This window comes from Falco rusticolus, chromosome 3 (genome assembly GCF_015220075.1).
Source record: "Falco rusticolus isolate bFalRus1 chromosome 3, bFalRus1.pri, whole genome shotgun sequence".
Classification (NCBI taxonomy): domain Eukaryota; kingdom Metazoa; phylum Chordata; class Aves; order Falconiformes; family Falconidae; genus Falco; species Falco rusticolus.
The window spans coordinates 42,592,258-42,606,834 of record NC_051189.1 but is presented as its reverse complement, the minus strand read 5'-3'; the positions used below and the strand labels follow the sequence as shown (position 1 = coordinate 42,606,834).

Genomic DNA, 14,577 nt, shown 5'->3' with positions numbered 1-14,577 from the left:
ATGTCTTTATCTTTCTTGTAAGGTATTGGGTCACTGCCTTTTTTTCTTTTTGTGTGATAAGCCCCTAAAAGCCAAATAACAAAATTACTTGCAATAACTGTAATAATAATTCATAATAATAATATTTCTGCATGACTGTCATCAGCAGTCATGTAGTGACAGTATATACTTTAATTTTTATATAAATAAAAATATAATTTGTTTTCAGGCTATTTTAAGAGAGTGCACTGATAGGGATTTCCTTGTATTTCAGCAGCAAAGAGAGGTCATTTCCACCTAGTAATTCCCCAAATTTACTTTGTTTAAGCACCACTGCACTCTAAGAACTCTAAGAAAGTGTATTGATGCATCAAGAAATATCATTCAGAGTGTGGGAGGGTGTATCAACAGGGATACGGCAACAGGAGGTGCAGCCCACAGGTGTACTGATTTCTTGGTCTGAGAAGGGATGGAAGGAGATGATTCAGCATGAACAAAATAGATAACTCCACAGCAGAAAGCCTTACCCCGCCTCAGGGAGTGCCTGAGCCAGAAGCATAGTCACCACAGGCTGCTTCTGTGTCTGACAGAGGACAAGAGGCATCTCCAGTAAGAGAGACAGTCTGCCAACTGCTGCTGGTTCACACTTGGCACGTCTTCACATCTGCCTGCTGAGTGTAAGGTGACATTGCTCTTAATTCAGATGATTCTGTTCAGTTTCTAAAGTTGGGGGGGGTCTCCTGAAGTGAATCTGAGCCTCTGCGGGTGACAACCAGGAGTGAACGATTAAAACACAGGGAGCGAGAATAGCATTAGCGAGCTGCCTTGCCACCATGAGGTGTAATGTATTACTGAGGGGTGACGCAGACCTTAATAAGCAGCCCTTTCCAGTACATGGGAGAAACAGATCTTGGAGTCCAAACCAAAAACTTAGAGGGCTTAGAGACAGCCTGTGTAATGGGTTACGGAAGGAGGTGAAGCAAGCCTTCACCAAGTACTAAGCTGTCTTCTTGTGTTCCGTCTCAGAAGACAGACTAGGTGAGCTAGGAAGAAGTTGTGTTTTGTGCATTAGAGTTCAGAAACTCGTTCACCTATTTGGCATTTCGGGACTCAGGCATGTGGTTTTGTGCTTTTTATACCTGAAGGATGTTACCAATGGCATATAGGTGTGGAGCTTTAGGCATATGAGCAATGTTGTGTGTGTTTTGTAAACGCTCACGTGGCATCTAACTGTTAGACTGATACACCTGAAGGGCCATGTGGCCCTTCACGCTATTGGAAATCTGACTTCTAAATATGCATTAAGTCATCTTTAGTAGTAAGATTAGTCTGCAGGAGTGCTCAACATCTATCACGTTTAACAGTGCAAATGCTCAATACTCCCAGCTAACAAACTGGTTATGTGAGCCCCTCTGGCTGCCCAGCTTTAAGCAACCGAATGTGAAAAGCTGGCCTTAAGTTCTGCCCTTTGATTCCCTTGTGCAGACCTCACTCTAGAGAAAGCTAGGCACATCAAGAACAGTAAAACCACTTTCCAGGAATATGTAGCCCTTAGAAATGTCTTCACATGCAGAACCACTCTATCCTTTGGCTTGTAATAGAAGAATCCCAAAAATCAGCAGTGACAGTTATTTTATAATAAAACTTACTGGTGTTGTCACTGGAAGAAGGCAGATCCTAAAATACCTTGTATCTGCTCAAATGATTTCAGTCTGGTTAAAATACAGAGGGCAATGGATGCATAAGGAAAAGTTTGTTCAGTTTTTACCCTAATCAGATTTTTGTAGGCAGCATTTCTCATGCAGTGACACCATATACATTTGTGAGAGTTTATTAACGTCTTGTATTCACCTGGGTCTCTGGCTGTCCAGTTTATTTCACCTAAGATGAAGTACTGGACCCTATATTCTGTTGCTCAAATTTGCCTTCAGAGAATTGGCTGTCTGTAGACTCCAAAGGACTCAAGCAGATAGATTTAGTTTAAAAAGAAATGCAAGTTAATCATCCACAAACAGTATTCTGATCTAATTTCCCTTTGCTGCCAGTAAGTACAATGCTTTAATTCCATGAGGATATAAAATATAATCAGGACTGAGCTGTTTGGGAGGAGAAATACTAATGGAGTGGCCTATGTTAATCTTGTTTCATTAGTTTTAAAATTTTCTATTACTTGCTTGCAACCTTATGCCATCTGCCAGAATTACCATAGGGACAGTCCTCTCTGTATTCATGTACTGTAGTTCTCTTTGCCCTGCTGCTGAATACTTCAATTTCAGCTGGTGATCCTTCAAATATTTTTCCATGAGACAGTTAAATCACATGTCAGAGAGGTCAGTACTTACCTAAGTTTTAGCCAGTTGGTTGTCAAGTCGATATGCAGACAACACAGACAAAATAAGATCATTTAAAACCAAAATAAGCACAAGATGGATCATGGAGATTGGCTCACTGCCAATGTATCTCTATTTTTTCCTCGGCTCTGTAAAAGCAGGGTCCCACATTTTAGCGCAGCACTGCTCTGGACTGATTTCACGAGCGTGGCGGTGGGACACGAATAGTTTCCTTTCTTTTTTCTGAATTGGAAACTCAGTCTTGCCCATTTGTTGGGGCAAGGAATCTAAGTCCCCACTTCAAGCCAACTGTTTCAAGCAAGGGGATCGCTTGCTTAAGAGAAAGCAGTCTTGCAAGGCTAGATCTTGCAGCAATGATACTAAGCGAGGGTCTCTTTCCTCTCTGGCCCACCCGACACAGCCTTTCCACAGTTTGCCCCCAGAGCAGGATGAGAAATTTATTAGCATCAGCACCAGACACAGCCCAGGCAGCTCTCTCCTAGGAAGCCAGCTGCTGCTCCAAAAACTCTCTGCTCCCTGCAACAACTGTGTTTAGTGCTAGTGAAGGGTCTGGGAATGCAGAGAGCAAAAGTCAGCTTGTTGTTTACCATCCAGGACTTGATATACTTGCACTGTGTCTTTCCTTAGGTAGAAAACTGGATGGGTTTATTTCTGTACAGTTAAAAATTCTGCAAGGTTTGACTGAATGAAAAATGGGTCATCTATCCTCTGAGAAGCCAAGCCTTTTGTAGGAGACCCATGAATCAGCTAGTATACAAGCCCAAATTAAACTCTGAAGCTACTTCCTAAATGTCTCTTAAATTTCACTTAGGGAAAAAAAAAAAAAAGTGTTCAGCCTGTAGCTGAAACACAAGGCAAACACTAGATGCAAGGAACTCGGTTAACAGTCCAAAAATTCTGCCTTTGCTTCTCTGTAAATTGACTTAATGAGTTGGCAGTCTGTTATAGCAGCTGGGTCTGAGGCCACTCAAGCTGATGTTCAGCTGGCGGCAAATTCTACCTGTAAATTTCTGTTTTGTATCTTGACTTGTGCTTCAGGTGAGACTTTTTTTCCCCTCTCAGTTTAGCAAATACATGCAGAGAAAATCAGGGAAGTCTTGATTGTTCCTTTTCTACAACCTCTCTCTCCTTTGCTTCTGAGAATTATCTGGGTGATTCAGAGGCAGCAGTGGCAAGTCATGAGGGCAATGCATTAAGATCAGCTTTCGACAACAGTTTCTCATAATTAATATGAGTGGCAAATACTTCACCTGAAGTTTTACCTCAAATAGTCTGCTCCATGATTTGTCTGGTGAGTCACAGATACCATCTGATTTATGTATATTTCATTTTTTTCAGTCCATTACTAACAAAAGGACTCCACAATGACAACGTGGACAAAATTATTTCTCCTGTTCAAATTAATACAAAGCCAGGCTCACCTAGACTTTGGCTTTCTGCGACTAGCTCATTCAAATACTGAATTCTACTTCTACTTGGCCTTCTCCTCCAAGCATTGCTACTACTGCTCTTTGTTAAGGCATTCAGAAAGGAAAAAAGAGTGTACAAAACCCATATTTCTTCATCATGGATGGACTGTTGCTGTTTCACTTCACATTATGGTAGATTTATGTCACAATAACACAAGCCATCCGTTTGTGAAATATTGGGTTAATTGTCATCCTACTGCCTTGAGACAGTTCAGGCTTTCAGAGTAGCCATACGCTCATCTACGGAAAGCAGTGCTTGTAGTCTGAAAGCACTGAAGATGAATCAATATTTAAATACCAACCTATGTGACTGAAAATCCCACTGATAGTAATTAGTAAACTGGACCTGAGAGTCCTTGTGGTTGGATATTGTATTATGCCACTTCCAGGCTTTCCTGACTTGTGAGCAGCTGAGGAGCTGGACTGCAGCACCCTGCAGGATTCAGTGCCCACCTGCCTGGAGTTTGAAAAGGAGATAAAGGTTGGGGGGCTGCATATACAGCCAAAATGAAATGGGTAAAAAGGAGAGGCAGTGTTGATTCGGTCTTAGATCCCTGTTCAGGTGATATATATTTCTGGCATCTTTACAATAATCTTCAGGTCACTGAGTAAGAGACCAGTGACTACTTCAGAAAACCTGTTATTCCAGGCTACTGGCCAATGATGTTCAAATCATGCCACAGATGTTGAGTAGATGTCACACCTTTGACTGAGCAGAGAATGAGGATCTCACAATCCCAGAGAATAAGTGAACTGAATTTCTCATTGCTCTTTTTAATTTAGGGAGCACCCCATGAAATCTGAGTCTATCTCAACCACCAAAGGTCGTGATTAAAATACAGACCCAGTCTTTTACAGCACTCCTGGCTCAGTACTTCTGCACACAGAAGAAGTAGCTTTTTTTCGTGATGAAACACTTGCTGTATGACTTACTCTATTAAAAAATGCCTTACTGAGGAAAGGTAGCTGTGATTTTCCCCATCAGTGCTGGTGAGCCTTTTCAACGTCTGGCACCAGACCTATTTTTTAAAGTACATTGATTTTTATATTTATGCACAATTTCATAATTAAATTTTATAAAAATAAATAGATTTATTTTTTTAAAAAATGGGGCTGGTGTCTGCCCAGGTGCAGGTCAGTTGCAAGCTTGTCTCTGGTGACAGTTGCCCGTGATCTATGCTTTATATTCCATAATAACTTGGTCAATAACCATCTCTGAATCCAAGGCTTCAAGAGCATTTATCACAGCTTCCTTGGACTTCACCTGGGAACAGTGTGAGATGGGCAGAAGGGAGCTTGATTTAATATCTTGCACATCAGCTGGCCAAGTGCTGTAAAGCAAGCCAGCATCACTAATGGGCAAGCAGAGATTACAATGTGAGGTGTGACAGGACAGGTTCTGTCAAGGAAGTCACGGTGCTGCTCACTGAACAATGTGGTGTTGGAGTAGAGTCAAGTCTTGGCTACCAGCTTCAGTTGCTGTGGTTGTAGTAAGGAGAAGATTCAAGCAACTGAAGACGGGGACAAACGAGCACACAAAGGGAAAGGAGCAGGAGCAACAGGTGATGAGGCAAAAAATGTTTTAACTGTGGGCAAGACTTTGTTTTTTCTGTAATGTGGTGGCTTTGAAGAATGGCAACTGGTTGCTTTAGCTGACGTTCCAGCTTTTCTTCTTGCATCTCCATCAGTGTGGTTTTGTCTCTCAGAGAAGGTGTGCTGTGTCCACAGCTCACTTATACCACCCCCTGCATACATGCAGACCCAGTCAGTCAGTTACTCGCAATGTAAGCAGTGCTCCAACCTCAAAGCTTGCTGTGTCCACATCACCTCACAGCTATGCTGGCTCCGTTACCTGATCCCGTGAATGGAGCTCCATGGTGAGTCACAATCTGAACTGGTGCTCTGTCTCATTCACTAGATTTACAAAAGCACCATTTGCAGAGGAAGAAAAAGCTTTCATATACAACAGTTCATATTACTCAAAGGAAAGACTACCTGACAGAGACAGACACAATGTTAAACCATTACTAGGTTTGGCTATGTTTCCCTGAAAGCTAATATTTTTTCTCTGACATGGATTGGATGGGTTACTGCCACAGAGGAGTTCTTGGAAAGCCTTCACCTCACATTTAGCTTAATCTGAAGCCACATCTACTTGTCCAATGAAGCAGCAGTAGGAGGAAAAAGGAAGAACTGGTAGCTGTGAGTAGTGGTGGCACTGGTGGCCAGTGCATACCACTTACTCCTACAGCCTCTCAAGATGATCCCTCCTTTGCTAGACAGTTCTTCAGCAGGGCTGGAAGGGCACAAAAATGATAGATGGCTGATGGATCAGGAGGTCCTCAAAAACTTCACTCCAAGAGGATCAGAGAATGATGTGTGGATAGATCCAGGAAAAACTGTTCTGGTGATGCAGCCTGAGCAATCATGTGTGTGTAAGACTCTCCTCTTGGGTTTCCCTCATTTTCCTGGACAGCGGCAGGACTAGGTTTTATGCATATCTGTAGGACTAGGTTTAATGCACATCTGTAATTAATCGCTCTCAACAAAAAGTTGTGGGGTTTTTTTGCAGTGACGTGCGGCAGTGGGTGAAATATTACACAAGTATGTTATTTCTGGCTTTTTTATTCAAGTCATGGAAAAATTAGGTGACATAAACAAGGGAATTGTATTTCCTTTGTCCCGAGTAACAGTTAGAAGAAAGCTGCTCTCTCACACCGTTCTGTAAAACTGCTTCTACCACTGGTTCAAGTGTCTGGACCTCCATATCCCATGGGAGATGTGTGGATCCTATACCAAAATAAGCTAGCCAGGCTGTTTTCTTCTGAAATATATTTGGTCTCTTTCAGGTCGTTATGTAAGAGACATTGCATTAGACATTATCCACATAATGTTAATTGTAATATAATGAAAATCTATTGAAGGAAGACATTTCCTCCCAACGGGCTTTTCAAATTCATTGCTGACCACTGTTAAGAGAGTGACATATCTAGTCCTGTGGCTGATGGAGCTTGTCTGCGCATATTATTTTGTCTGCTAACATATGTATTTCTGTGGCAGGTAATCGTAGCAATTATTTTAGAGAATATTTTGTTGTTTCCCACTATTAAAATAGAAAAGATCCATACAAAATAAGCAGCCTCTTAGCTTGAAACAATATTGTTGTGATACATGTGACAGCTGCCAGGTGTTACACTGAAGGAGCTAGACTGCATAAAAATATGAAAACAAAATGCTTGAGCTAAAGTTTAAACTATTTAAAAATAACCTGTTGTGCTCCCTTTGTTTCTGCTGACTGGAAGTGCTGAGTGCCAGAAGTGTAACACTTGACATTTGAGGCAGACAAACATAGCCTACAGATTTTGTGATTGCTTTGCGACCAGCTAGCATTTTTTAATCATGCCTGTTCTTGTCAACACTAGGGGTTGTTTCCAAACAAACCAGCTAAAATATGGGAATTATCTTTAATTTCTCACTCATTTTCTGAAGCAACAGAAACTGTAGAAGCAAGAAGCTTGTATTTTCACTGCTTCTCTCTCTAAGACCCTCATTTTCCGACAAATTCACACTCGCTCTCCTACTGGATCAACAGGAGGCAGCAAAGGGATTGGGTAGTTCACATGCCTCTAAGGGTGTAGATCCATTTTTTTCTCTGGCAGCAAAGGTGATTTAGGAGTTTCTTGCCAAATGGCCCTGCTTCTTATTCCTGCCCCGATCCCAGATGCCACCACTCACATGGCATTTGTGCTGAGTCAGCAGTTTGTTGGGCTGTGTTGAAATCAAATCATTCAAATGGTCCAGGTTTACCTTCCTTCACCTGCAGAAACAACAAAAAATTGATGTCATTCCAGTGACATTCCCATTCTTAGCACAGCCCTGCAAACAGCTGCAGCAAAGCAAATGGACAGCGAACCATGGAGGCAGAGCTGGAAGAGGCGAATGAGGAGCCAAGGGGCAAGACCTACTTTGGTTAGCATTGTTGCTCCAGAAGACATTCATATAGGTTGTAATCAACCATCCCACCCCTCTGCATAGTTGTAAGAAATAACCCCCTATAGTAGAGCAAACTGATTTCTAATAAGCCACATGCATTCTTTTCTCGCTCATTTCACTGTAAATCTAGACCTTTCTAATTAATTTGGTCAGAACTGACACCATGACTCCATGAGATGGTAAATATAGTTTTGGAGAACTCAGCAATAGGTCAGAAATAACATACTCATGTGATCCAAAGTGTTCAATTATTACAAAATCACTCGGTAGAATTACATTTTCATTGTTCAAAAACATTGTTCAAAAAATGTGAAGAGGTCATTTTTGCTTTGCCGGCAAAGGTATTATCTAGTCTCCTGTGGCCGGCATAAAACCAGCAATCATTTTTGTTTTCTGATTAATTACAAAACGTTGTGATCATTTACTTATGCTCAATCCAGATAAAATACACTACTGCGTGATCTACAGCCCTGGAAGAAATGACCATTTCAGTCTTCATTTCTCTTATTTGTCACATCTCCTTGCAAGCTGGTGTGATATAACCTCTGAGACAGACATTATAATAACGGTTCGTCCAGATCCTACCTTATCAGAAGTCATCAAAATAAGCAAAAAATTGCCAAAACAAAAACCAAATTAAAGAAGACTATGAAGACCCTTCACCTTTCCTCCCCACTTCCTAAACGTAAGAGTTACTGATCTTGTAAAAGTAATAGTGCAGTCAAAGTTCTCAATTCCTATCAAGTAGTTTTCTGATATCCCGAAGTATTTGGCTGGAATCTTTCTTGTGTAATTACCTAAAAGCCAGATCTAGTCTAATCCAGCCACCAACAGCATCTCTAGAGTAGAAAGAAACAGGTACCTCCAGAGGGCAACCCCCCCTACAGACACTTCTTTTAGGATGGGATAAATCACCCTCTGGTTGTGCCTTTCTCTAATCATTCCTATTAGAGGGGATGAATACAATTTGCTTGAGTGGATATCTCATTTCTGGATGACTCAAGTTTGGTAATATGGATCGCAGTCTTTGTACCTAAAGGCTATGGAGATTAGTGGTGGTAAAGCAGAAAACAATGTGTAGTCTTCACTGTGTTTCAAATACCTAGAAGGCCTTGACTGCCTATTTTGCCCCAGCATAGACAGGATGACTGACGGGCATTAATAAAGGAAAACGTTATGACAAAGCCATCCCACTCACCCCTTTCCTCCCCTCCACACCCTTGACAAGAACCTTACACAGATTTAAATAGTGCTTTGGTTAAGGTAGCAAATGTTGAAAGACGCTGAAGACCTGCAACTTTGATACAACTCATCAGGTTAAACTCTGAGATCCTTATACTGTTTATTCATGCAAATTCTGGCCTGCCAGATGCTGAGGAGTGCTGAATGTTGCTCAGTGGGAGTTGTGGTTACTCAGCACCTCCAAAGAATTGGCGTGTGAACTCCAGCCTGGACTTTACTTATGGGAAAAACAAATCCAACCATCAGTCATGCAGGGTGTGCTTCCCTCCCTGCTTCATGAGCTGGCCTGGTGAAAATTCCTGGTGCTTATTGAAGGCATCATCTGATGTCACTCGACACCACAGGGGAAAACATAAATCAAAGTGTAAGTATTCAGCACTCTCTCAGCATTGGCCTAATGTGATTAATGTAATCTGAGATAAACACTTTAGTTATTCTTTATTAGTGTTAGGGACCCAAATCAAGGGTTGGGACTTGTTATTCCAGGTAATGTGAAAAACAAGCCCTACCCATGAGATCTCCAAGACTAAGATAAAGCTTGGGTAGAAGCTTGACAAAAGTTACCTAATAGCAATGGATAGACACAATGAAGTGTTGAATCTGAACCGTCTGAAAGGCATGTGGCAAGGGCTGTGCCCTGCTCAGCAGAAAGCTTTTCTCTGGCAGCAGAGTAGGGCTGTGGTAACAGGGAGAGCGAGGTGATCTGGGGTGAGATCGCAAGGGCCTAAAAAGGGTCAGATGCCCAGATCCCATTGACCTGACAACACCCGCTTCTGCTTTCTGCCTTTCAGAATCACCCCTTGGTTCAAAAAAGTTGTTTTCTGTGAAAGTCTACAGCTGAAATCTTTGTCTTAGACAATCACAGCACACTGTATAACTAAGTTGTGTGGGCTGCTGTTTAAAGGGTGGAACAGACTTAATAGCATGAACAGAGTTTCTCCTGACACCTTTTGATGGTCTCTCACCTCACATGAGGATAGCGTACCTCAGTCACTGTATGACTCAGAGAACAAATACAAGTGTCAGGTGTGAAAACACAAGTCTAAATGCCCAGGAATGGCCCTATTGCCAGTTTTGTGCTTGCTTCACTCCTGGCTGGGTGTGATGGCAAATGATTGCTCTTGGAAAGGCACATCGAGGTATTGCAGACTGGCAGCCTGCTGAATCCAGTGAGGTGCGGGAACTAAATGCTTCATCCAGCCAAACCCAGTGGGAATATGTTGGAGCTCCAACATTGTTTTGCTGACACAGGACGATGTCATCACAGCAGAATATGAAGGAGTTAACACATTATGAAATGCAGTTTTGGCAGCGATGCAGACAAAGATTGTTTTGTTTGAAATGCAGTACCAGCAGTGTTGGTTAACAAGGTAATGCAGTCACCTTGCCAGTCTAAGTCATTACGTTGTGGTTTTTTCCTTCCAACGTGTTAGGTCCAAATCCTAAGACACAAGCTGCTTAGGTAGTTCTTCCCTTCCAAGTTAACTTTGGTTTAATGTATATTTCTGGGTAGTGGCTGGTTGGAATAGCAAGTGGAATAGATAAAGGAAGCCTGTCTTGCACAGGAAAAGAAACGGCAAGGTATGAGTATGATTTTAGGTAAAAAAATAAGAATGCAAAAAATAATTTTTTAAACCTCTTGCCAGTCTTATGCAAGGTGAGAAGTGAGGAGGGCTGTCCCATGCCTGCTTACACACACTGCTGAGGGACTGGTGCACAAAATTGCACAACCAATTTCAAAATTACTTTTAGCTAGTCCAGGCACTCCAGTTGTCCTTCCAAAAATGAAGGGCAAAATTTTCAACATCACAGAAGACTAATAAACCACCTACGCTTCTGTGTCTACCAAGATCAAGAGAGTGCAGAAACCCTTACAACTCAAAAAAGTCTAGCCATGTATTTACTGCTGATACGTGACTTCTATAATCAGGCTGAATAGTTTGCACTCAGCACTTTCCACGGCTGAGAGGCAGGTCTTCTATAATCGGGACTCAATTAGCTACCTGCCTTTTCAGCTGAAGATCTGGCCCTGTGGGCCCAATTCTTTACAATACTTTTGCATAAGCCTGGGAGATGACCCTTCTCACCAGCACTGCTGAAAATGGACTTTTGTGTTCAAGGAGGCATCTGTTTCTCCCAGATTTTTCACCGTGCTTGTGCTCTCATTAAAGTAAATGGTAAAGTTAAGAAGCAAAAGTTATATTCTCCTGCAAGATCCTTGTCCATAAAATCCTTTCTGAGACCTGTATTCTGCAGTGAGTAGCAGTGAGTGCCTTGCTTTGAAAATATGAATCTAAGTCAAAGAACAGTCCACATTTAAAATGTTATAGCCTGTTCTCAGATAGTATTTCACTGGAACAAGTAGGGCTGTTCCAGTCTAGAGCAACTGAGGATCTGGGTCTAAAAAAGGAGCTACAAACTCTAATTAGATATAAATAAAGAATTAGGGAGCTACTTTTTTCATACCTCCATGCTGTCTTGTTTGTTGGAGTCACGACACTTAAATAGGTAGTAACTGGAATGAAGCCCAGTAGCCAATTTATGCTTAACATACCATTAGTTCTTACTAACTCCTGTGGTACACTTTAACATTAAGCGCTTACAAAAATGCTTAGGAAAATCAACCCCATGCTTCAGTTCCTCACAAGCATCCCTGTGTCATTGTTTGTTTCTGGATATGTGTGTTAGCATCATTGCTTTGGTAACTTTCCATTTTAGGACAATGCTATAAATGATAGAGACATTAAAATTCAGAAGACACCTCTATTGTTTTCCCTCTGTCAGGTAGTACCTTGACACCAAATAATTCTCCTGAGATCATGCTGAAGTTCCCAAAGTAAGGTGAAATCCTGCACAGAGAAGGTTGGGAGTATGACTATTTTGATTTTAAGATTGTACAATAATGTATGTGGCATATCTAGGAACATAGAGGGGAAAAAATAATCCCGTATATTGCAAGTTAAATTGTGGGTTTAGTGATGAAGACACGAGGCATCCCTCAACTACCAAACTGCACATTTTTATATATTTTATCTTTTATAGGATTTCTGATACTAACACAAAGCCAATCTTCATTCTCTGGCAAAGGGATCTGAAAACACTGGAGCTAGTAAAATATTTCTACATATTATACTGGTCTGTTAAATATTCAGCTAATTTTAAAATAGTAATAATTCCTGTAATTAGCATCTATAGCATATCATGTCCAGATTCCTTTTTTTACAGTAAGTATAGGATATCTGTGGAAACAAAAGCAGAGTTTAGCCTGGGATATAAGCAGAAGCTTTATCTCTGTATTATTTATTTCCTGTTCCTGGGCTGAGTGAAATTGAAGTGAAATGAATCTCAAAAGACTTTAAAGAAAAAAAACAAAACACACCACCACCAAACATCCAAGGCAGATTTCATGACAGCAGAACAAGTATCATTTTGAGTGGCAATGCACTGACAATAACTTTTGGCATTGGTCTGCATCAATCTGGAGGCCCAGCTACACAAGCCAAGCTGGCTCAGGATTGCTTCTAAACAGGCAGTTATCACCTTCAGTGCAGTAATATTCCAGAGGTCCAAATCAGGACTAAGCCCTTTGCACAGATGCGACACGCTCACCTGACATGCTCCTTCCTCTGCCCTTGTCCATGGCAAAAGTCCCTCCAGCTTCTCTGGCGTTAGAAGTCTGGCTGGCCTCCCCAAATTGCCATGCTCCCTGCCTTTTCCCCTCTTTCCCACTTCATTCTGGTTTTCTGCGTGTTGTGAAATCTTAAGGATTTTAATGCAGTTCATCTTTTCCTCTTCCATTTGTCAACCTCTCCTTCCTTTACAGACTGGTTCTGAACCAACCCCTCAAGGACGAGTGGAGGAAACTCTTGTGAGCAACGAGAGGGGTGACGAGCCGGCTCGTCATGTCTTCTCCTTCTCCTGGTTGAACTCACTGAATGAATGATGACTCACTCTGGCTGGCTTCTGGCATGCTTCTCCTGGGAGGGACCATGAGCGCAGGCAGCCTGGCTGCATTCAACAAAGAAACTGGCCTGGAAAGGGACATCCAAGCAGGCTTTGTTCCCAGGAACTCAGCTGACCTCCACATCGTACCCAGCCCTTGAGACGACAGTCCTGAGAGGGGTGGGAGCATGAGGACAAATTACTATACTGTCTTGTAGTCAGAGTGTTTTCCAATAATTTCTTGTTTCCAAGGGGAAAATAGCATCACTACAGCTGTAGGCTGAGCACTGCTAGTGTTTTGTTACTTTTTGGCACGTCCTTGTGTAGGTGTAAATGCTTCACCAATGTTGTTAGCTAAAATGCTGGTATGATATTCACTGGTAGCATCCTTTGCCAAAACAGCATTTCTCCTCAGTACCCTCCTGCGTCACCGCTTGTCCGTGCTGGTGACTTCAGTGACACTATCGCACCCTTGGCAGCCCCAAGTCAGGGCTGTGTCTAAGCAACTCCCTGCAGTCCCTTGTAGTCCCCATAGCACCAGTGCCTCCTTAGCTGCAGAGGATGAACACAGGAGGGGAGAGGGAAGCTGCCATTTCTTCCTTTGTGCTTGCCCTTCCTCCTAAGCCACAACAGATGACATTCACATAAACAGATTATTTGTAGGGAAGGTGCCCAACAGCAGGGGTGAGGAAGATGCACACGCTGGAAGCACTGACCGTGTGGGGCAGATGCTGGAGTGCTGCTCACGTCTGTCCAGCTGTAATCTGTGTCTATTGTCTTCTCAGTCACCCACATGTGTAGGAAAAAGGGCATGTTCTTGCATGAAAGCAGAATGCCCTGGGATGGTATTCATTCAAGGTTTAATTTGAAGGCCCCGTGGTGCACTGCAGAAAAGGCAAATGCTGAGTGTCCTGTTCTGTGTTCATGCAGATGTTGAGCCGTCTAATGAAATCAAATTTATGTCTTAAAAGAAGCTCCACAAGTTGTACCGCAGATGACACTCTGCAAATTTTGTCACTGGGGACAGGGTGTCAGCACTCAGTAGTGTTTGAGAGCTTGGCAGGTCACTGGGAGTGCTCGGTGCCATAGGGGACCAGGTGTCAAGCTCTGCACTAGGGTTAAGTGTGGATCTTTCCCCGAGATCTGAGCCAGAGGCCCTGACCACACCATTTTGGCAGCGGGCTGTGCCGGGCCGTGGGGCTGTGCTGCACCCCAGCAGGACCTGTGAGCTGGCCGTGCAGAAGCAGCGCAGCACCTGGTTAGCAGGCTGCGAGGGGTCAGCCCCACTCCTGACCACCCCTCACTACAGGGCTGTCACCCCTCGCCTCACCTGTATCCGTTTCCCCTGGAAAATGCTCCCGCCGGCGCAGTTTTGGAGGGCTGCACGGGCGAGCTCGGCGCGAAGCTTTCAGGCTCGCACAGGCCAGAGCGAGTGCTCCTCTGCACCGCCGCTGCCACCGCATCGCCTCCGGCTGCTGGAACAGCTTTTCCCTGGGATTTGGTTTGAGGTGAGGGATTTCCTATTTTCTCCCGGTCGTCCTGGAGAATTTCCCCCAGTTCCTTCTGGGAAGTTTCTCCACGCCCACCGACGCCTCCCCAGC

The 14,577-nt window shown here is 43.0% G+C and overlaps 1 protein-coding gene across 1 annotated transcript in view; it reads left to right on the top strand.

The window, feature by feature from the left end:
- The window catches only part of TRIM55 (tripartite motif containing 55), a 38,453-nt gene extending 24,932 nt beyond the window's left edge, over nucleotides 1-13,521 (top strand). Inside the window, exon 10 of the mRNA XM_037380434.1 lies at nucleotides 12,858-13,521. Coding sequence (XP_037236331.1) covers nucleotides 12,858-12,977 — 120 coding nt within the window. The 3' untranslated portion in view covers nucleotides 12,978-13,521. The remainder of the gene's footprint in view (nucleotides 1-12,857) is intronic.
- The last annotated feature ends 1,056 nt before the right edge of the window (nucleotides 13,522-14,577 follow it).